We start from the raw sequence: 23,703 nt of genomic DNA, 5'->3' as shown, positions 1-23,703 counted from the left end.
GGGGTCAAGAAGCTGAAATCTTTGAGACCCCTCTAAAAACACTCGTAAATACTTGTGATGGTGCTTCGATTGGTGAAAGTTTAATAGTTAATCACAAAAATAACCTGGGCCTGTTTACGTGCCATCCCGAGCCTCCATCCTCGCACACGTCCCGCGGTACGCTGAAGCTTCCATCGCTTAAATAAAACATGGTTTCCCTGAAATGTAGCTGATGATGTCATAAAGTCTTCGTCATTTATATGACTGAGAAGCTGCGTGACAAAGATGAGATCAGCCCACAGCACCGCTTCATGAACGATCAGTCAGCTGATCTCCACACGCCCACCTGATCAGTAATAATCCAGTTTAACCTGCTAAAGTAATCTGAGTGATTTCTAATCTGCTTGGAGCTGGATTGTGTTTGGACATCAGTGTTGATCAGAGCTTCAGTATTTCCACGCGTGCAGTTTATTTGTTAATCTGACAGATTACAGGCTCCTGATGATGTCACAGTAATAGTTTACTGTGCCGCGTGCTTTCAGGTGACGCGTTATCGATTTCTATGAAATCAGGGTTTGAGTTTATCGCCCTGAGGAGGAGCAGAGGGAGCAGGAGGGGGAGGTGTTTGCTCTGTCCTGTACTGAGGCCAATGAAGCGTCGCCTCCTCACCCTGATGTCACCTGGAGGCTGAACAAACACACAGAGCGTCGGGCTGCACTCGACTTTATTTCGTTTGCAGTGACAAAGTGAGAAAGGTTAAGAAAAGCCTGTGGCAGCGCCACCTTCAGGCTGAATGGTACAAACACACATTACAAATGTTAAAAACAAACAGAGCTTATTGGCTGCTTCTCTTTTTTTTTTTACTTTATTTTTGGTCATTAATTTAAAAAGTGAGGTTACAGGAACAGAAGACGCAGCCACACTACGACACGTACAAAAGAAAAAAAGAAAAAGAAACTAAGGCTGTCAACGGGACTTCCTCCCGTCACCTAGCGTTGGCTGATGGTTCGATTCCCCCCGATCAGGTGTGGTGGCGTGGACCGAGAGAGACCGCGGGATCACGAGGAGGTGGGGCTACCTGCGTCGCTGCTCTCGCTCGCCTGCCGCTGCATCACCATCTCCCGGGCGACGCAGGTGATTTGACCATTCGTCACCACACCCGAGACCCCCGCCCTGCCAGAAAGAGAGCGGCGTTAACCAAGTCAGACCGTCGCTGCTAATAAAGTTTATTCTATGTGCATGTGTGTGCGTCCATACTTGTGCTGTGCCTCCTCAGTCAGTGGGGTCATCCCTGGCTGCTTCCCGAAGAAGAAGCTGGACCACCAGTGGCCAGAGTCCTGCTTAGGCAGTCCTGCAGACAGAGTCCAACATTCAGACACGATAGGAACGTTTAACTGTGAAAGGACCGCCGTGTTTCCTGCCGTCATAACGGCCGCGTTAACCTCGGACAGTCACAAGAACAAGTCACGAACATTTGACTTCTGAACACAAACTTGAAAACTAATGAAATCAAATTGAGTTTCAGACTGGTCAGTAATTTTATAACGAAGACGTTTCTGTGGCAACAGGAAAAGAGAAAGCAGGAAATGACTGCATCACAACTTCCTCCATAAATCTGACGGCGAGTCTGAGCATCGCCCTGAGCAGGTTTCTGAGACAGAGCTGCTATTCATGGAAAGAAAGCGCACGCGCACACACACACACACACACACACACACCTGTTTACACCCTCCCAGCTCTGTTCTTGAAAGGAGGTGAAAGGGGAAACTGGGTGTGTTCAGTTCACTCTGAGCACCGTGTGTGTGTGTGTGTGCGCGCGTGTGTGTGTCGCTCTCTCTCTGTGCGTGCTCCCTGGCGACATGCAGTGAGTTGTGGTGATGAAGAGCAGCACTCTCACATGAGCTGTGAATCAAACCGGATCCAACCGGTCTCTCAGCCCCACCGTCTCCCAAACTGAGGCTGAGGGAGGAAGAACTGAGCATGCTCAGAGACAAACATCTGGATCTGCTTCAGCTCACGTGGGCGTCGCTTCAGGACACAAAGTTCCTGCCAGAAGAGCCGCCGCTAAACTCACTCAGTGTGCGAGTGAGTAGGCGGAGCATCTTAGTAAGCCCCGACTGCAGGCATTTTAAACCACATGATGTCTTCACAAGAAACGCCACCGAATGCTCCCACACCACCCGACTCCCACCGATGCATCCAGCCCCGCCCTGTCCCACAACGCACTGTGAAGAGTACGTTTCTGTGCACTGACCTGGATGGTGAGGGATGACCTCGCCGCTGTACTCCGAACTGCCACACGAGCTGCTGCTGGACGTAGAGCCGATGCGCCCTGCGGGACACAAACCTCAGGTTAGTCTCCACCTCACGCCTCGCTGACGGTAACCTGCCAACTTTTCTCCATGTGATACTCACTTCGGTAGTAGTCAGTGGTCGCCACGAGAGACCCCCCTGCTGGGATAGCTGCCATTGTTGGTCCGTTGGTCGCTGTACACTGTGCTGATGGAACCCTGCAGGGGACAAAACAAACTGGAAGTGATCACACCGATAACCTGCAGTCACCATTTCACTCATTAAAGCAGTGACAGAGTCACATGACCATTTTCTGACAGTTTGTTTACATGTGCTCCTCTGTTTTCTTTCCCTAACCAATCAGATCGTTCTGTGGGCGGGACTTCACTCATCCATTAAAAATACACACCAGTGATGAAGAAGCGCTGATGATAATGAACCCACAGCTCGCTGTGTTCACTGTTGGATTAAACAGACAGCTATTTACAGATTACTGTTACTACTGTAATCAAGAGGATTACATGAAAAAATAAAGATTACTGTGTAATCTGTATGCGGGATCTGACCAATCACAGCCTCTACTGAAACAAAAAGGGATAAAAACACCAACGCCATCAGTCAGCCTCCCTCACCTGCAGACTTTATAACGGTACATGAACAGAGCGTGCATGAAAGCCCCCGCAGAGACCATCAAACCGGCACGGTCACGTTTCATGGGCACAAAGTGTCTCTGCAGCTTTGCGTGCTGCACGTACACACATCCACGGTAATGACGTCACCCCGCTATACAGTCGGGCTTGTTTACAACTAACGGTCACTGCAGCAGACCGACATCTTGACGTGAATCTGCCCCATCAAGGCCACCCTGCAAACGGCCCGGTGGGAGCAGAAACCCGGGGGGGGGGACACACGGTGGATGTCTCCCGGAGGACAAGAGGACTTTGTCTCCGATTAATCCGCCTTTAACAGCACGACAGCACCCCATTGCTGCCACAATAACACCGTAACAGACGTAACGGTTAGCATAACGTGAACAGAAAGGCTTCGGGACGAGGCGGAAACATGAAACCATCGAAAATGTCCACTTTATGCCAGAAACGGCCCTCACAGGCACCGCTAACCACCATTTTCTCGTCGCGGCCGGAAGCCTCACCTTGTGCGGACCCAGACGTGCTTGATGTTCGGGAGCACTCACTTCTATCAGTCGGCGAGGCTGGGGGAGTGAACGCTAGGCGACGGGGCCCATTTGAAAAGAAGTTTTGGGTAAATGTGACCCTCCAAGGTCCGAGAGAGTTTCGACGATGCTGTGGTATGCGGGGGAACGGGCAGCTCCCGCCTTTATAGTGTGCATGACGTACCCCCAGTGGGAGGCGGAACGAACAAAGGCTCCGCCCTCACCGCTTCCCTAAATAATCCCTAAAAAACCCATTGAAGTCGCATCAGCGCTGAGTCAGCGGGTTTCCATGGAAACATCACTGAGACACAATTTCAATATTTCCACCGGAATCATCACAAAATATCGGCCCGGTGACACCGGGACCGGCGCGTGTATATCCCTGTAAGCACCAGTACAACGTCACTTTACATGAGTTCATTTAATTTCCGCTGAGGCTGTAACCGTTAACACGACGCTCGTTTTCCTGCTCTTCTCTTTGTTCTCGGTGCGACCAGCAGCCTCCAGCGCCCTCTGCTGGTAAAACTCTAAACTGGATCAGCGTCATCGACCTCATTTTCTCTGAGTTTACTGAATTTACCGGCAGCGCGTAAGTTACTTATGGAACGCCAGGACTGCCATAGTTACTGAGTCACCTCCATTAAACAGGTTTTAGTTATAATGTAGTTTATTGCGTTTTAATTTGTAGTTTTTACTAGGGTTTACTAGAGTTACTTTTTACTGTGGTACTTGAGGTCACTTCTGTTGATTTTAAATGCGGATGTCTCTCATCTGAGAGCCTCGGCAGTGACACAGCTTTATTTCACCTGTCTGTGGTCAGGTTCTTCGGAGAACAGGAACGAGTGTTTGTGCAAAAAGTTCGTTGTCGGCAGGATTCGAACCTGCGCGGGGAGACCCCAATGGATTTCTAGTCCATCGCCTTAACCACTCGGCCACGACAACCCGCAAGTGGAGCCCTAAATACACCTGTCAGTGTACAGGTGTGGTTTTTATATGATCCGTTGTACAGTCCATGTGATGCATTACGGTGAACAGTGATCACATTAATATTACGAACATAATGGTTTTACGTCGCTATTTATGCCTGATCGTGACCCTCAACAGTACCTCGCCCTGGTGGTCTAGTGGTTAGGATTCGGCGCTCTCACCGCCGCGGCCCGGGTTCGATTCCCGGTCAGGGAACATCTTTTTTTTCCGAACACACAAACCAAAGCGTGCATGCACAAAACTCTGTTATCATATTTCACCTTCGGTGACCTTAGCCTCTACCACCTAAGCTCTTTGCATACAGACTAGAATATGCAGCTTATGTTTTAACAGCAGATGTTTTCTCATATTGAAACATAAAAAAACCATCAGACTGACTTCCTGTTCAGGCCCAGGTGTTGTTGACTTTAAACTCAGGAAATTTAGCAACCCAGGAGACGGTCACGGCTTTATTTCTCTAACTTTGCAGCCTTCATCTGAATTTAAACCCATTAAATTCAGCAATACTTTTCCATAAATTCAGAAAAAGGAGAGCCTCAAATCCAGAACCAAATGAAGTGGTTTTCTTAATTTTTATTCAATTTACAAATTTTGAAGATGTGTCAGTAAATTTTTGCACAGCAGTGAAAGTGAAGGCAAAAGAGACCACAAGGCACATTTCATTTAAAGGAATGCTTTATTGATATCCAAACATTTACAATAAACCAAAATGTTTTTAATTAATTCACCATAAGCTTCCAAATCTGATCCCTTTAACGATCTACATGAGAGGCCCAGGACCTGAATAAAGCTGAAAGTCCTCAGTGAGCATGCTCGTGGTGTGCTGCACGTCCCAAAACTAAGAAGTCACTCACTCCATCCATCATCCACTCTCCACAAAAAAAAAAAAAAAAAAAAAAAAAAAAAAAAAAAAAAAAAACTTGCTTATGTGCAGCTGTCAAGGAGGAAAATTCATTTAGTTTCAAAATCACATTTTTCTCACACTGACGATCCTTTCCCCTGTGCATAAGAAAAATGTGATTTCTTTTATTAAATAAATGACTTCAGGAGTATTTCTTGTAGTGTGCAGGAGTTTGTTTAATCTCGGCAAAGCGCAGAGACACTCAAGGAGATCCAGAGACACAAAGAAAGAGTCTGTAACAGATATTTCAGGATTGGCAACTGACGGCATTTTACAAACAAGAAACCACCTCAGAAAAGCAAAGGAAAGAAAATCAGGAAGCAGCAAACAAATCATCTTCATCGTCTACCAAAATGATCGACACAAAGAATAAGGACGCACACAGAAGGCAGGACAGCCGCGGGCAGCTCGTTCAGAAACACCCACAGCGGAGACCTGCGGCCGTTAGCCACAAGACCGATTACAGGTCTCCCTCTCAGGTGTACTCACACGTGACGGCATTTTAAATCCTTAGTGAGGATTTAAAATGCAAATTATGACCACTTCCTGTCACAGAGCAGTCGGATGCCACAGAAGCAGGATGTCTTATTAATGAGCTCGTCAGCACTTCCTGTAGCGGGCAGGAGTGATGTTGGCAAAGCGCACAAACAAAGATTGGCACGGTGCTTTAAAGTCATGGCGTTTTACAAATAACGAAAAAAAATCAGAAAAAGTCAGTTGTTCTGTTGTTTGGCGTGAGCGCAGTTCATCTGCAGGCGTGGTCGTTTCTGTACAGGAAGCCCGTGGGAGTACACCACAAACACCCGGATGTCCCGTCCTTCACCAAACCCAAAGAAGAAGAAGGAAAACCAAAGGCGAGGGGTGGGCGTGTCCCGCGGCTGGATCAGAGAGCGGGCGAAGCTTTTAACGCGAGTAAGGCCGACAGAGAAGCGGTGACATTCAGCAGGTAGCGTTTGCAGTGAAGCGTCAGCGAGAGTCGGCCGCGCTCCGACGTCGATGCCAGTTTCACAAACAGGAAGCTTTGTTTTCAGCGACACGCCTGTGAAACGGAGACGGTTTGGTTACCTGTGTTGGTACGCGCCGATAAAAGTTACGTAAAAACGTCTGCAAAGCTGTAAAAGAGTTCAGAGGATACAAAAATGGCTGAAGGGCTTTTTTACACGGCGGGGGTTTCAGGTGGGATGTGCGCGTACGTGGAGAAGGTCAAGGAGACCGGGGGTTCCCGGGTCCTGACCTCGCCCATCCTCATTCAGGCGTTAACCTGTACACCTGCCGGCGTTTACACAGAGAGAGCGGCGGGGGGCGCTGTGCAGCCTGAGCTCACAGTGTGAATGCTGAGAAAGAAGAGAGCACGCTCACCCACAGAGGCCCATATTATCCTCCTCCACCTGCAGAAGTCCCGCCTCCAAAGCTACACCCGCAGGAGGTTTGTTTGTTTGGTTTTTGGATGAGTATGAACACTGTGGGGGTGGGGGTGGGGTTTCCCTCCAAAATAAAAGCCGTCAAGTTTCAGAAGGTGACATCTTTTAGCGCCTTGCGTTTGCCGGGTGGTTTCTGAAACATTGACGGGTTTGAAACAGAGAGGCGGGGCTCAGGGGCGGGGCTGTGCACTGTGTGCCTGACACCAGCTACAGAGCGAGCTGCTGAGGTGGAGGTGGAGGTGTGGCTCTGCGACGATGTGGTAACAGTACAGTCTAAGGTCGTGAAGAAGGTGGTGGCGAGGAGGTGGTGGAGGAGGGAGCGAGTGTTCAGAAAGACGGGTTCTCCTGAGTGGGGGTGGTGTCAGTGGGTGAGCTGACGGCGTCTCCGTTTCCTCTCTGACCGACGACCTTATACTGAAGAGAGAGAGGAAGAGGAAACAGTCGAGGGTCAGTGACGCAGTTAGCGTGCCTCTTCATCAGCTTCCTGTTTACTCTGTTTAAACCCTCGTCTGCCTCACTGACGACAAAACACTTTTAATTTTAAAAACTTCCTTCAGACACAAACCTGAAACTAAAGAAAAGCTGACTTCCTGTCCCACACTCATGGAGCACCGTGAGCAAAAACATGCAAAGAAGAAGAAACTAACAGACTGGACACAGAGAACATGCTGCCACCTTGTGGTGAAAGTCTGCATTAACCTTTGACCTCTGCTCGTCCTGCAGACATCTGAACTAAATGTTTAACTTTGGTCCTTTTCCTCCAAATACTAAACTTCACTACAGGTTTAAGGTCCATCTCCAGACCTCTGCTCACCTTCAGGTTCCCCATCTTATCCTCAAAGGACTTGAAGGTTGGAGAGTTTCTGCGGAGCAGAGACACGATGTTAGAGTCACAGGAATAACACCACCACATCAAATCTAACAAAAATCACATTTCTTTAATAAGAATGCCAAATCCAAATGTCAGGATGCCGTGTGAATAAAAGTTGGATGCGATCTACAAATCTCATAAATCCAGATTTCATTCACAGAAACATTTAAAGGAGAAAATGAACCAATATGAGCTCAGTTTGAATTTGATGGCAGCAACACGTCTGTAAAAGTTGGGACGGGTCGACAAAAAGCTGAAAACTGAGAAGAGAAACAGCTGGAGGAAGATTTATCAGCTGATCAGGTGACCTGTCAGCAGCTGGGTCACATGATCGGGCAGAGCTTCACCAACCTGCAGAAACTGAATCCTCACTGTGAACATGACACCATCTACACACCATGACATCATCAGCATACTCAGAGGACCTGGAGGAATCTCTGTGCGCGGGGATGAGGACGATAACCTTCAAACGCCACTCTGTGATAAATCAGTGCACGGGCTCAGGAACGCTTCCAGGAACCGGCATCTGCGAGCAGCTCGGCGTGCCGTCCACACGTGCAGGTTACAGCTCCATCACGTGGAGGAGAAGTCACGCGTGACAACGATAGGGAAATGGCGCCGTCTCCTTTAAGAGGTCAGACCCATCCAAACATCCTGTCGTGTTTTGTTTTATTGTGAATAAAATGTGAGTTTCTGAGACCTGCAGACTCAGTTTACACTGCAGCCCGACTTTTTGGATTATAGATCTGATAAAATACTAAATGATGAATAAACATAAAAGCAGGTTTAATAAAAACAATAAATGTACATGTTTGCATCGTTTGTGTTTCACTGCAGACGAGCTGTAAGTGTAAATAACAGCGACCACGGCAAAGTTTCATTGTTTCACCGCGGCATCACAAACTTTAACACAATAACAATTAAAATCAAAAACTGTCATGTTGTCACGGAAACATCAGATCAGCTGATGGCAGATTTAAATTTGGAATAAAAGTAGCCAATAAAAACCTCATTTCCCCACGTGAAACCAACCTGGCAACCCACTTCCTGTTTTATTTAAAGGTGTAACCACGCCCCCAGGTTTGACAGCCTTCAGTGAGCTGATGTTAACGAGCACAGACAGGTACAGGTGTGTGTTACGTTACCTCATGGCGGGCATACTTATCGAGTGGCGAATGGAATAGTTGCTACTTTGAATGCGTTAAAGAGAAGAGACAGAAAAGCAAGTGTTACAACGCAGGAAGCAGTGACACACACACACACACACACACACACACACACACACACACACACACAGAGCTGTTACAGAGATCACCTGCACAGGTAGCTGTTAAATCACAGCCGTCACAGACGTACGGAGCAGTCTGTGACGCTGAAAGAACTGAATGGTTCAAACATCCTCCGCAGAGCTGAAACGCCCGGCGTCGTTTCTTTAACTTGTTTTCTTTATTTTAGTTTCAGCTCATATCATCGAAACGTCTTCCTGTCAGGCTGGCCAATCAGAGCACAACACTTTAAAGTGGCGCTGATGCATGAAGGCTGAGCTAAAATTAAATAAACATGAAACTGAAATAAAGCTGAATTCAACATGAAGCTGTCTCCACGGCGACCTGAGCCTCGCATCACTACAAACTTTGAATTCAACTTTTTTGACACAGCACAAACAGCAGTCCCCTCGAGGCACGTTAAAGGATCACGTGACTTCTTAGTGGATCAGCGCTGTGTTTACATAATTACAGGTCATGTGACTGACCATGTCATGATGACGACACGTGGAGACTTACCTAAAGGAGTTAGAGAACGGCAGAGCTCTGCGGGTCAAACCAAGGCAGCGATAAGAAGGAGAGAGAGAGAGAGCGCGTGAGGCAACACACACAGGTGAGACATCAGCAGGTAAATCAGGAGCAGCAGGGGCGTGTCTGATCACATTGTTGCTCAGCACACGCGGCGGGGAAAGAAACGATGATGATGATGTCATCTGTCGGTCGAGCAAATTGGCCCTCGCACGGCCAAACATCAGTTTGTCTTGTTTAACAGGAAGTTCCTGGTGCCGTCACAATAAAGGAGCTCAGTGGTGATAAACATGCGTGTGTGTGGTGAAAAGCCACGCCCCAAAGGAAGGCAGCGGGGTTAAAGGTAAAAAATGAGCTGTGGCGTTATTGTTGGTGTGTGATGGAGGCGTGTCCTGTCCCTGATGCATGCAGTGACCTTCAGGAGGAACAGAGCACGCTTCTTTACACTCAGAGATGAGGATCAAGTGAAACAGGCGACGAGGGAGCATGCAGGGTCACACACTATTACCACACACACACACACACACACACACACAGTGTGAGCAACAGGGATTAAACTGCAGACTAGGAGTGAGCGCGTCCCGTTTCCTGCCCCGCCGTCACACTGCTACTTTACAGTTGCACTGAAGCTGGATAACAAACCAATCACAGCAGTGAAGCTTAAAGCTGCAGGTGAGCGGGGCGTGACCGGAGGTCAGAGCTGCAGGAAGAAACAAGTGGCCGGGTTTAACCTGGTGACTGTCTGAGGCGGGCCTCGTCCTCGCCAAGGCGGGGGCTGACAGAGCAGGCCTGGGTGTAAACTGACCCTCACAGAGCAGGGTTGATGCTGTGAGCCACATTAACGGGCCGTCGCCTGAGCAGTGCTCACACTCTGTCACTCGGGGAGCTAAACCCACAGCAGGAGAGGCGTGCAGACTCAACACACCACCTGAATAATCGATCCACAGACTGTGTCACCAGGTTTGCCTAGCAGGGGACGGTGTGAGGACGGGTCCACATCGCCCCCTCTGCTCATTTGTTCCTGCAGCTGAGCGGCGGCCATGTTGGCTCTGTCGCGCTGTACCTCATGTCGCCGATCTTCTTGCTGATGGCCGTGCTCACTGTACTCAGAGCCGCAGTCGTCTTCTGTCCAGCCTGGGAAAGCGTCTCCTGAGTCTTCTTGTACCTGCAGAGATGAAGAGGAGGAGGAGGAGGAGCACAGAAACAGAGGCGTTAGTGTGCGCACAGACACACAAACGGACCACAGTGTTAGTGTTCACACAGACCAGCCGCGACACACAGCGAGTTAAACACAGCAGAGCGTCCTCTCTCTGGAACAAACTCAGAACAGGAACAAGAACCCAGGAGTGTTAGCAGGCACAAATTAGCATCAGCCGGCAGGAAGTCCCGTCTCACAGCACGTGGAAACCATGACAGGGAGACCGACGGCGAGCCGAGTCAGACTGTGTGAGCTGAGCACGTTACAGCGAACACAGCCACGCTACTGGTTTGATAATGTGAGAGACCTGAGGTGAAACCCCGTCCAGCAGAGGCAGCAGCGAGTCCGTCCCCTCAGACTCATGTTACAGCCTGACACACACTGTGCTCTCTCTGGATCCTCCTCCATAACATCGCTTTGAATTGTTTTAAGGCTTAAAGTTTGCATTATTCGGGCATCGTGTTTGTGCTGCCGGAGCCTTTCTAATGAGGTCATGTGACCAATAATATGGCTGCTGTGAGGTCACTGTAACAGAGCACTGAGGAAGGCGGAGCTCCACTTTAAGGATTTTGTGTGGATGTTACTGATCAGCAGGTGTGACGCTCCCGCACAGATAACGTTGCTGTCCGCCCTCTCATCCAAACACCAAACAACAAGGGCCAACTTTGATCCTTCAGACCACAGAGCGACCCCGCAGTGGCTGTGGCCATCTTCAATATACAGACTATGGTCCCGAGACAAGGAACTCAGGTTTATCGGGTCCAGACTGAGGACACAGACAAAAAACGTCCCGGAGCTAACAAAGCAGCACACAGACTGTGGAGGCTCCTCGGCCAAATGCATGTAGGAGCTCAGAGAAATGCAGGGCCTAAAGTTCAAATGGATCAGAGACCAGATCTATCATCAAACTCCCGGACGGCCCCTCGTCTAACAGCAGTTTACTGATGGCTTCACCTGACCAGCTGTGAAAACAACAGGAAGTCAGTGGCTTGTTTTCCTTCCTGCAGTAGAGCGCCTGTTTACCTCCAAACACCTCTGATCCCAGCATGGACAGGACGGAGCGCACGGCAAACAGAACACGCCGTGCTCTCGCTGCTTCCACGCACAGCAGGCGTCTGTCAACACTACAGTAATGCAGTAACGCAGCACTGTAACTGTAACACAGTAACATGGTAACTGTAACACAGCACTTGTGCGTGGCATGAGAGCATGATTAAAGCACGTGAAAAGTTCAGAGCTGGACTGTTTCTTGCAGACGAGTACGGAGTTACTTTCTGCACAGAGCTGAAGCTGGAGCAGAATGTGTCACGTTTGGGCCTCCTGGGATTTGTAAAAACACTCCTCTTTGTGTAAAAATCTCAGCAGCGCACGCACACGGAGGTCTGCAGATAAGCACAGCTGCAGTTTTCGCTGATCTAATCTGAGCGAGCCGCTCGTTCCTTCGGCTTCACTCTGAACGTCAGCCACGACGCACGGCCAGGAAGGACAGGAAAACTGTGAGAAACCAAAGATTCAAACATTTCTGATGTGTTAGTCTGGAAAAGCAGTCGCAGCATTAGGAGATCAGGCAAAGCAGCATCTGTGACCTTTGACCTCCACCAAGGAGCAGCACAAGATGAAGGAGGATTATGGTAAACTGTGAATCATGCAAAGCTACTCTACTACAACCCAAGAAGAAACATGAGGAGCTGAAAATGAGCGCACAGGTCTGAGTTTGTTGCTTTTCGGTTCCAATCAGCAGCTTTAATAACACTTCCTGTAACCCAGGGGTGGGAACTCCAGGCCTGGAGGTTTTAGGTATCACCCTGACCTGAGTCACCAGTTCATGACCAGGCCTCTGGAGAACTTTACGACATGTCGAGGAGGTCATTTAGCCAATTAAATCAGCTGACACGTCTAAAAATCTGCAGGACCCCCCCGAGAGCCCCGCCCCTGCTGTAACCCTAATTATAATAAAGCATTTAACCCTGTGATGTCATCATCTTCTGATTTTTTAAACTGTTAGACCTCTGCACTGTTGCTTTTTCCAAAACAGACTGGGAGCTGACGATGACGTCGTAAACAAAGAGCTCCAGGTTCCTGCTCGCAGCTCTACGTGTGCGCCGTTGTGTGGCGCATCTGAGGGTCGCTGTGGATGAGCTGATAGAGTTACTCCACCTGAGCGTTGCTGCAGTGAAGATTAAACCCACCGTGTCCGTGTGACATTTACTGTAATCAATAATCCCTGCCAGACGTGCATGGCGGTGACGCTTCACTTCCTGTCAGCTGTAACTTTGACTATTTGAACACTCTGCACGAGGTGTGTTTTAGATCAATAACTGGAGAAAATGTGGTCAAAATCGACAGGACGTTTGAATATTTTTGGTTCAAACACTGAAGACTGAGACAATTCCTCAGTAAAAGTGTAATGGGGAGGCAAACGCCTTCAGCTGCGTCCGACGCAAAGCAGAAAACGTCTCCTCGACTCGTTAATAACAGCTCGACCACCGCAGCCTCAGCACCACAGAAGCAAAATGAAAACAGAGAAAACTTCCACAAAATCCCAAAGTGAAAGAAACCTTAACTCATCTACAGACACAGACAAGAGCACAAAGAGGAAGGGTCAACTCACGCTTCAGAGTGGGTAATGTCATCCAAAGTGGCCGAGGCAGACAGATATCTGAAGACACAACAGCAGGAAAATCACACAGAGACACTCACAGCACACGTCAGCTGAAAACGTCCAAAACATGCTACAAGCTGCCGCTGTGTGCAGCCGGACAGGAACGCCGACTCTCCTAAAGACACGGTTAGGAAGTTTAAAAACGCCGCCGCCCGAGGATTCAGAGCTGGACGTCCATGATAACATGTTGATGGAAAACAATATTCACGTGTTCACATTTAATACAAATCTGCAACATGTGAAAACATAAAAACCTCCTGCCAGCTGAAAAGAACCCGTCACAGATGAACAGCAGTTACACAGTCAGCACATCCGATTAAATGTAGGGGGCGGTCCGCTGCAAGGGGCGGGGCTACAGCAGGGTCCGGAGCATAAAGCGAGGCCCCGCAGGTACACAGGTAAACACTCAGACCTCACAGAGCAGAGAGAGGATCAGCGTGGAGTTCACAGGAGTCACACAGCCACGCAGGTGAGGGCGGAGCCAGGAAAAAGGAACGCCACCCTGACCGAGGAACCTAGAGGTGTGTGCGAGTGCGTCTGTGTGTGTGCGTCTGTGTGTGTGTGTGTGTGTGTGTGCGTGTGTGCGTCTGCGTGTGTGTGTCTCTGTGTGCGCGCGCCTGAGTGTCTGTGTGTGTGTGTGTGTGTGTGCGTCTGTGTGTCTCTGTGTGCGCGCGCCTGAGTGTCTGTGTGTGTGTGTGCGCCTGAGTGTCTGTGTGTGTGTGCGCGCCTGCGTGTCTGTGTGTGTGTGCGCCTGCGTGTCTGTGTCTGTTATGCTGGGCTTACACTGTGCGATTTTTGGCCCATTTTTCAGTCGTGCGACCGTTTTGTTGATCGGCCCGAGTTTGGCCTTCATCGTGCATCGTGTAGCATACGTGGGGTAACGAGAAGCGATTAACACCGCACGACCAGCTCCCGATCATCAATCGCTTGGTCGGGAGGGCGTCACCGCAGCCGCTCACACTGCGCACTCGCAAACACATAAATGTCGGTGAAAAAGACGGAGCAGCACGGCAGTGCAGTGTGTGATCTGGACACAAGCGATGGAGGCACTTGTAGAACTTTGGAAAGCTCATCTGAGTCTTTTCGATGTGGCCTCACAAAATTATCACGACCACAACAACCATGAAAATAGTTGGATTTACACCGCTGCTCAATCACAGCTGCCTGATCAATGTTTTTCATTAGCAATTTAGCAAAGTTGATGGTGGTGGTGTGAGTCTGTGTGAGTGAGAGACAGAGAGGGAGAGCGAGCGACAGAATTTCTGTTATAACCTTCATGTTATGGACGCACAGTGTGAGCACTCAGGTCGCATCAGAGCATCGGGCCGTATAGTGTGAGACCTGCATCGTGACCTATGAACTTCTAACCCCTGCAAGTCAATCGTGCAGTTTGAGCTGAAGCTGAATAACGCGACTGGAAAAATCGCAGTGTCTGTCCAGCTTTAACAGAGTGATTTCTGACTGTGTTGCTGTTTGACTTAAAAGTCAGAATATTTGTTATGAAGTAACTGTGGGCCTGCTGTGATGACCTTTGACCGAGTCCACTCAGTCGAACTTCCACAGTCACAGAGAAACCTGTCACTGGTGATCACATGATGCCATGGAGTTAAAACTGTGGACTCAGTCATTTTAATCAGCTCACTGAACATTTCACCCATTTATCTGAAGCTCTGTGATATATATTAACCGCAGGGACAGGCTCCACCCCCCGCCACCCTGATAAGGATGAGAGGACGGGGATGGACGGATAATACAACAATATTAAACTTTGATCTGTGAAACGTGGACACAGTGAGCTGGAGCATAAAGACGAATCCAACGCACAGCAGACTTTTGTTGTGCAACAATCCGATTCTGACCTCGCAGACAACCCGAGTTATTTTTACAGAAACCGGAGTCGCCTCGCGAGGCCAGCCTCCGCCCACAGCTGTCCCCTCTCACTGCACGGGCCACATCAACCCAAACGGCTCCGCCTCCACCGCCTACGGTTTACTTTGAGACAAGACGCTCAGTCGGCTGATCCACAAAACGAGGAAACGGGCAAAAAAGAACAGCTAAAAATATTCATGTGGCTGTGACGTGTTCATAACTCACAGCCGTCTGTGTGCGCCTCACCAGCCTGCCCCTCTTCCTGGATATCACGTGTCATGTGACTAAGCAAAACACCATCTTCCCCTCCTCCTCCTCTCTCACATTCCTTTCCTCCCACTCGTTCCTGCAGCAGCGAGTCCGAGCTGCCCGTGTGGTTTCAGACACGCTTTCCAGCTGCAGTAGAGTAAAATCCACGCTGACTGCACGCCTGCGGCAGACACACAACTACAAACCGACACTGACGGCGTTGGCCGACGTGCTGGTGTATTTCTGTGAGCAGAAGCAGAACAAACACCAGAAACCCGCCAGTGCAGGCCCAAGCACGAGTCAGCAGCGCCGCCCCGTAGGGATGGGTATTGATAAGATTTTCACGATTATCAATTCTTTATCGATTCTTTTTAAAAAAGGAGAACACTAAGGTCGATTAGCTTAGAACTTTGTTTTATATCTTCTCTTTGAACAAGACAGAAATTTAGGAGTAACATGGCCTTACAAACCCAACAGTGAGATCTTAAGAGATCCACAGCCTACGGCTCTTCAATGGGGTGTCACAGGGTCCCCAGGAAAAAAGATTGTAAATGTAAAATAATAAAATAAATATTCTTCTGTAGCAATAACAAAGTATAACATAAATTATTCTGTAGCAATTACACAAGAATATCCAGTAATGTCCCTGCCTACAATTAAACACATTCACTTACTGAAAATCGGGGCATCTGCTGTGGCAAATGGGTGCAAGCCTTTGACCACAAACTTAGTCACTGCTCGGTGACATTCGTCTATCCTGGCCTGAAAGGAGACGCTACCGGTAGACTGCAGCGAGAACTGCCAGCCAGACTCTGTCTGTCTCATCATGATCACCTAAATGCACAGTAATGGCAGGTTTTGTAATAAGGCAGATCGCGCTAACATAATATGCACTGTTAGCTGATTATTTACCTGCCGCATTAACGGGAGAGGACGTGCAAACGTTACCGCTGCTGCTGGGTTGAGATTCACGAGTCTGGAGCGGAATTAAAAACACGACATTCATTTAAGGTCATCGTGTGTTTTGTGAGCAAATGCTTTTGCATATTCGTAGTGTTTCCTCCTTTAAATGAAATATCTACTTTGCAAGTATTGCAAGTTGCCCTGTTGTCATCCGTTCTCGTAAAGTATAACCAAACTTTTGAGCGTTTCCTGTCAGGTAAATGACGCTCCGCAACGTGGTGACGTCATTGGGGGCGACTGGAATCGATAAGGGAATCGTTTGCAAAAATGGCAAACAATTCCAAGGAATTGAAACAGTGGGAACCGGTTCTCAACAAGAACCAGGTTTCGATACCCATCCCTACCGCCCCGTCAGGTCAGGCCAAATATCCAGGCGAGCTCGCCAATCCGGTGGATTACAGAGGAGGAACGTGGAAACTTCCAGCAGCCGGGCGGGAACGCTGCGATCTACAGGGTTTCTTTGCTCTGCTGGCACAGAAACGTTTCCCTCGGACTGACCCAGACTAGAAGTCGTTTAAGGAGTCAGCCGTGGTCAGATGGCGTGCGTGAGGCTCTGAGTGATGCAGCAGTTCTGCACATGTTCATTGTGCTCATCCTCTGTGGGGTCTCCAACTCCACGTGTCCGGGAGCGCTGTCACCTTTAACAGGGTTTTTGGCCATTAAGGTCAACCATAAAAAACGCCCGCGGCACTAACGCCAAGTTGTGTCTGTGATGGAAGCCGCTGGCCTCGGGAGACACACACCTGCAGCTGCATGGTGAAAAACCACGGTCCGACAAACGAGTCGCTTTTTACCGTCACTGGGTGTGACTTTGAAACGTTTCAAAGCTCTGTCCTGCCTCGTCTTATAAATCAAGCGCACCCATCTCCATGACGGCGCGGCGGCGTTTTCTCCCCACGAGCTTCGAGCGCGTTTACTCCAGCTGCAGCCACGATTCAAACCAACACGGCTTCTAATCACCAGCAAAGACACATTCATAGGTTCAATAACTGCCTCTTATGAAATGAAAAAATAAAATAAAATCAACGTGTAATTACTAAGCACAATAATTACACGTGGAAACAGTGACCACGCCTCCTTCAGAGACACATCAGGTGTGTTTGATTTCTAACAGCGGGGAACACTGAATGACTGACTGCAGTGAACAGCCTGTAACGCAGACAGCAGAGGGAGGAAAGTGTCTGAAGATGCTAAAAATACAGAGGAAGACTGATGCTGAGAGGAAGTAGGAGAGGACGCATTGTCACATCTGGAGGAAGAGGACACCTGATCTCTGAGAGGGGAAGTGAAGCAGCGCTGAGCTGAAGAAATCCTCGGCCCCGCTGAACCTTTAGCTCCTCCACAGAGAATCTGATAACCAAACACACTCAGGCTGCTGTGGTTAGGACGCCCACACCAAATCCCACCTCAGTGCCACACAGCAGAGCACACCCTCCAGCATTTGCTCTGTCTGCTGACACCACGGTCCACAATGTTAGCAAAGACTGTACGGGCGCATCACAGACTCAGACTCATTAGGCCTCAGTAACTGGAGCTCAGCCTACTTCCTGGTCTGTTAGTACAGAAACCTCACAGCAGCCATGTTATCGGTCACATGATGTCATTAAAATGCTCCGACAGCACAGACACGGTGCAGAGGTCCAGCTCAGGGACCTGAGACTAAGCAGACAGCTGCAGGTGAGCCTCAGAGCAGCTCCCACACCAGACCGCTGAAATGTTCACGCACACGTTAGAAGCTGGGTGCAAAAGTCAGAGCGTGAGAGCGCAAACAGAGCGAGCAGCAAGCACGGCGTGGACTCACAGATCTGAACGGGTCACCCGCTCGTTCCACTCGCCCAGCGTCTCAGCCGTTCTCACGTAGCTGGAAACACAGACATGACGGCGTCAGCTCAGCCTGAATCACGCTTCAGTATAACCCTTCTTCTCATCCTGTAACTCTGTCTGAAACAAGCTCCTCCCTGTTTAGACCCACTTTCTGCTGATTGGCTGCCCCTCACAAACAGAAGGTTACACAGCAGTGACCCCTCCTTCCTTCAGAAAAGCTTTGCTGCCGTTAGAGCGCAGACCGCCGCTGGGTCCGAGCCCGTTAGAGATGAAACTGCCTCTGCAGCTTCTGTTTCATCTGAATGATGTAAACTGAAACCGGATGAGTCAGTCTGCAGCTCGTTACTAACGGCGCCCGCAGGGACTCGCACACACCCTCTAATATCCTGTGCCAGAAGCTCGTCTATCACCGGGTGCTCGCTGCACATCCTCAGGGTCACACCTCCTCCTCAGCATCAGGAGGTGGGATCCAAACCAGGTGAAGCTGGACTCTATGTGCAGATGTGGCCGTGCATCTTCAAGATCAAACCGAGGCCTTCAACCTGTTCAGTTTCTTCTTCGCAAACCAATCAGGATCCAGAGACTCGCGCTGAACCTCCAGCCTCAGTGAGGTGAGTCTCCGAACGCTGAACAGTACTAACACTTCAACAGCTCGTCTGTGGGAACCTCCCAGACTGACAGCCCCGGGGTTCAGTTCATGTCGTGGCAAACCAGATACAGCTTTGGTGACAGGGGGAGGAAAAACTCCCTTTTAACAGGAAGAAACCTCTGACAGAACCAGGTGAGGGAGCCGAAGGTGTCAAACGCTGACAGATGACTTTAGGCTAATTAAACGCGACGCCATTCAGAACAAATCAAATGTTTGTATGAGTCCAGCCTTCGGTCCTCTTGTTATTCAGAGCCGAGCTGAAGGCTGTGAGCGATTTCTGCTGGGACTGAATGAAGCCTTTATTTAGTCTAAGCTGTGGAGAACATTTGAAATGTAAAGCACTGAGAGATAAGAAAGCTCTCTGAGAACAGCCTAACCTCCCGCCGCAATCACAGATACGTACGCGTTGGAGGTCTGCACGTCCTGCCAGCTCCTCGTGAGGTTCTGCCTGAGTTCGTTGAGCGGGTTGAGGCCGAGTTTCCTCTTCAGCTCTGCGGCGTGTCTCTCTTTTGCGCACAAAACCTGCCGCAGGGTGTTGATCTCCTCCTCCACCTGAAACACATTCACAGAGTTTCGTAAAACAGGAGTTCAGGTTAGGTTCAGCTCCACGCTCCACAGAAAGTCACTTTATTTGATGGAGAGACTGTAAACACTAATGCCGAAGCATTAGGAACAGGTGGTGCTGTTGTAGAACACCACCATCCTTATTCACCCCACCCCTCAAACTGTTTTCTGGAGGCACGGAAAAAGCCGCGTTCACACAGGAAGGGAAAAACTTTAAAAACAAACACACACTGGCAACACAAAGGGGGCGGGGCAAATAAACATTTTTCTCAACTGAAGCGACTACCAATGAGAGCTCAAGATACTGCTGACTGACATATGAAGTGGTAGTAAGTACATTAGAAGGTTACCTAGGTAACCGGCACCCGGTCCATTAGCGACCAGCGAGTCCAGGCGTCTGATCTCAATATAAATAACACCAGGCTCAAGTAACGCTTTAACCGCAGAGGCCGGGGCGGAAACGCGGCACTCATGATGTCATGACAGTCACAGGAAGTTTATCAGAGGGTTAAATTACAGCTCAGTTAAACCTTTCGCTATAATCAGTCACCTGACACCTCATTTCAAAACTCCTTCTAAACTCCTGAGCTCCAGTTTTGGATCCAAACACTGCAAACAAACACTTAAAGAAGCCCCGCCCTCACCACACAGGTGATGTCGAGCACCTGGGATCTCAGCAGGTGTGGCGTGTACCTTAGTGAGCTCGGTGCGGAGCTCCTCCACCTCCTCCTCTGTCAGGCCAGGTGGAGGAGGGTTGGCCGGGTTCCCCATGGCGCCCTCCACGGGCACGTCAGACAGGCTGTCTGTGCGATCCACGCCGAGACCTTTGTTAGGAGAGTTCAGGTTGATATCTGAGAGGAGGAAGAGGAAGAGTAGGCATTAGAGACACTCAGACCAGTGCTGAAAGTAACAGAGGTGCGCGCACACACACACACACACACACACACACACACACACATATACAGGAAGAGGCGAGTGCTGGCGGCAGCTGATATCAAACAGGAAGCGGCTGCAGCTGCTGCAAACACCACCTCACTGAGAGAGAAACTGACCAATGCTGGAACAGGAACAGAGGAACTGGGAGGACTGGTTCTGATGGGCATAGCAGCTTGTGGACCAGTTCTGATGGGAGTACCGTCAGGGTGGAGCCGTCTGAACAAACTCTGGATCACAGAGCGCCTGAAGGAAATCCTGGAGGGTTTAAAAGTTGTGCAAACTGCACGGAAACTTGAACAGGTCTTCTTCTGTGGTGCTCAGACATGTTCACAGTGAGATGCTGAAACACTCCCAAGGCTCTCCGGTGTGTTTGTGAACGGTGCGAGGTGTGCGTTTGTTTTTCATAACAGCTTTGCCCACTGAATACACTTTGTTTGAGTCTAATTTTACCCAGTGTCCCGCTGTCCTCCTCAGACTGCTGCCAAACTCGCTAAGCCGGCCTCGACGCAGGTTTACCCGCATTTACCATACAGCCAGCTGGGCCCTGATAAAGCCTGACTCATGGAGGTCGAAGAGCAGATTATTCTACGATTGGTGCATCCGTCTGAGCCCGCCTTTGTCACAGACTTTACTTGGCGGGGGCGTGTCGATGGACATGATGGCAGTCAAAGTGATTGTTATCCAACGTCCCCCGGTACATTAAAGTAACACTGTCCCTGTGCTGAGAGTCATAATGCATTAAATCAGGTTTCACATCGCACAAACACCCAACACCCTTTAATGTGTGTGTGTGTCTGCGCAGCTACACTGACCCGAGTGTGGGAGATTCAGCCTCAGAATTACAGCACAGCATTTCAAAGTAATAGACAACATCTGCAATGATAGAGGAACAAAAACACCACACGATGTTCTCTCGATGCTCGCCGGCAGCAGCATAGTTCATGTCGTTACTGAAGGACGTCCTTCCACACTTCCTGATTACAGCAGCAGTGCTGACACAGCGTAATAGCCAGACCATCAGCACAGGCCACATGTAAGCACACAAGTATCCTGGGCAGCGCCTTCACAGGAACATTTAATCACAGTATAAAAGGACTTTCTCATGTTTATGTGAATGCCATAGCAACGACATCACAGTTTATGTAACATAAAAAAAATGGTCCTGCTAGTGTCACAGGTGGGGGTGGGGCTACAGTATTAATCTATGACTGGCTAACCCCCCACTCTTATTTTGAAAGTTTAGTCGCTGTTTACAGTTTACATCACTTCAGCGGGAGTAACAAATAAAATCAAAGCTTTTTCCATCTCCACGTTTCCACCTGATTTCTTTGATATACCACCTGACTCAAAATTGTCGAAACATTAAGAACACCCAAAAGATTTTACTGAGCTAACACAGCAGGGACCAGACATCAGGCTAACTCCCAGCAGGCTCTGGAATATTCCAGGTAACTCTGACATTGTTAGGTGGGAGGCCTCAGGTGACGCTGCCTCAAAGGCTTCCTCTGTCAGTGTCATCACTGTGGGTCTGTTCACACACATCGCTCCATGATTCCCCCCTGAAGAAGAGTCCTTTCCTAATCCTTCGTGCTTCCGGTTCTGCCGGAGACACAGACACTCACAGACAAACCGTGTGTGTGTGTGTGTGTGTGTGTGTGTGTGTGCGCGCGCGCGCAGGCGTTATCAGCTTCATCATCTGATGTGGCAGCGGTCTGACGAGTCTGCAGACGCTAAGCCGTGTCCTGCAAGTGAACCACACCTTCCTTAAACTTCTGCTGATAACACGACACAACAGCTGCTGCCTCGCCCTGTGAGCCAGCAGCGACTGAGCCTTGTTACTGAAGGCCGACCCAAAACAGTCAGCAAACTTCTTCCTGCTTCATCGGGTAGTTACCGCGGGGTCACTTCACAGACTCGGACGCCCTTCTTTATCCGCTCTGCTGCACACAGAGAAGAGCAACAGAGGCAGCAGTAACCTCTGCTCTGAAAACGTCCATTAGAGCTGCAGAGCAGCGCGGGGAGCTCACAGAGAGAGGGCCTGCACGGCCTGCAGGAGCCGACCAAGGCATCATCAGGTAACCTCGGCTCCTATTGGCTCAAGCAACGACGTAAGACAGCGAGCGACATCCTGCAGCCTGGACGGTCACTTTAAATATCATGTGACCTCGCTTTGTTTGGAGGTTGGCTTTGCATGTCTGTCCCGTTTATTCCTCACGCTGTGGGATTAATCCAAGATTAATCTGCGATTGTCTTACTGAAAACAGGCGTCTTCACCTGTACTGATGTTGGACGTTTAAAAATCTGGGTTTTTTGAGCTCGAGTAAATTTAATCCCACTGACAGAAAGGTGCACGTGCTGGCTTTATTAAAAGAAGATGATTCATAGGAAGGCATTTCTTTGATGATGACGTTCCTTTTTGTCCTACAACCTGAATTCACTCCTCACCTTAAAATAATGACAAAGCTCCCCTCAGAGTCTGACTAAATGCTGCTTTTAAGGTTGACCTATTCTGCACTTTTTCTACTCTTCCAGCTGTATGATGTCATCACGAAAACAAAAGCTCCACCCACCTGCTGTTTAAAACTTCTCTTTGTAAGGCTTATTCTGATTTGTGAATCATGTTAAGCTGCCCTGGGAGTGTGAGAGAACACAGCCTGATTCAGCTGTAAACACAGTCTGAAAAGTCAGTGATGACACAGCAGCAGCTAGCATGCTTAACAGCCATTTAGCTGTATCCACCTGACAGGAGGGACCGGTGACTCACTCAGGTGAGGCTCCAGGTAAATACAGGCACCGTTGCTGCTGCGTTTGTGGCAGCCAGCCAATCCTACCTGGAGTCTGAGCTGGTTAAACACGTCGGCAGTGTCCGTGTCCGCAAACACGGAGCTCCGTTTTTAATCTGATTTGAGTTCCACTCAGCGGCTAACCCACAAACCCGAGCTCAGAGCCCCGGAGCTGGGCCTGTGGTCAAAGTTCCGTGATCTGCCGGATCTCCCAGCTCCGTACAGTCAAACCGGACTCACACAGGGGGCTGTCGGTCGCTTTATGACCGATTAAAGTGGTAAGAGTGTCCGCTGAGAGCCGCTCTGCGCACTCTCACACTCGGTTAGGCTAGGCTAACTCCGTGCTAGGCTAACACTCAGCGTTACCTTGGCTGGCGGGGTCCATGGCGTCGCTCTCTCGCGGATTAAACTTCTCTTTCGAAGATTTAAAGTTTCAGTTGGAGCGCAGCGAACAGCAGAGCGGCACACTGAGCACAAACCGTCCAGACTACAGCTTCGCTGACAGAAAGTCGTCGACAGGAACACACGGAGTAGCAGCCGTTTATCCCACGGTCCGTGAAACTAACGCCAAACGAAGAGGCACATCCG

At 49.4% G+C, this 23,703-nt stretch overlaps 2 protein-coding genes and 2 non-coding genes across 14 annotated transcripts; 1 reads left to right on the top strand and 3 right to left on the bottom strand.

Annotated features, from left to right (window-relative positions):
* Positions 1 to 686: 686 nt before the first annotated feature.
* Positions 687 to 3,597, bottom strand: ppdpfb (pancreatic progenitor cell differentiation and proliferation factor b). Its single transcript, XM_031749908.2, has 5 exons — positions 3,425 to 3,597; positions 2,395 to 2,489; positions 2,234 to 2,311; positions 1,237 to 1,330; positions 687 to 1,152 (listed from the first exon to the last, which is right to left on the bottom strand). Exons 2-5 carry the CDS (start codon positions 2,447 to 2,449, stop codon positions 1,038 to 1,040), a joined length of 342 nt encoding a protein of 113 aa, XP_031605768.1. The 5' UTR covers positions 2,450 to 2,489; positions 3,425 to 3,597; the 3' UTR covers positions 687 to 1,037.
* tpd52l2b (tpd52 like 2b) lies at positions 1,678 to 23,683 on the bottom strand. Of its 11 annotated transcripts, XM_031749920.2 has the most exons (9): positions 23,482 to 23,678; positions 20,090 to 20,247; positions 19,236 to 19,384; positions 13,228 to 13,275; positions 10,482 to 10,583; positions 9,410 to 9,436; positions 8,771 to 8,812; positions 7,569 to 7,617; positions 5,090 to 7,168 (listed from the first exon to the last, which is right to left on the bottom strand). In XM_031749920.2, exons 1-9 carry the CDS (start codon positions 23,498 to 23,500, stop codon positions 7,082 to 7,084), a joined length of 681 nt encoding a protein of 226 aa, XP_031605780.1. In that variant the 5' UTR covers positions 23,501 to 23,678; the 3' UTR covers positions 5,090 to 7,081. The 11 variants fall into 11 exon arrangements, 10 of the variants coding, with proteins under 10 accessions (XP_031605780.1, XP_039460766.1, XP_039460767.1 ...); XR_005609675.1 differs by lacking the exons at positions 5,090 to 7,168; positions 7,569 to 7,617; positions 8,771 to 8,812 and adding exons at positions 1,678 to 1,697; positions 18,161 to 18,220 and having other exon boundaries at positions 8,877 to 9,436; positions 23,482 to 23,682; XM_039604832.1 differs by lacking the exons at positions 8,771 to 8,812; positions 9,410 to 9,436 and adding an exon at positions 18,161 to 18,220 and having other exon boundaries at positions 23,482 to 23,675.
* On the bottom strand, positions 4,306 to 4,387 carry trnas-aga. The gene has a single exon. It is a non-coding gene; the product is annotated as a tRNA-Ser (tRNA).
* Positions 4,556 to 4,629, top strand: trnae-cuc. Its single transcript has one exon. It is a non-coding gene; the product is annotated as a tRNA-Glu (tRNA).
* Positions 23,684 to 23,703: the final 20 nt, after the last annotated feature.

The sequence above is a fragment of the Oreochromis aureus genome, linkage group 20 (assembly GCF_013358895.1).
Source record: "Oreochromis aureus strain Israel breed Guangdong linkage group 20, ZZ_aureus, whole genome shotgun sequence".
In the NCBI taxonomy this organism is placed as follows: domain Eukaryota; kingdom Metazoa; phylum Chordata; class Actinopteri; order Cichliformes; family Cichlidae; genus Oreochromis; species Oreochromis aureus.
This window is presented reverse-complemented; position numbering and strand designations above follow the sequence as displayed.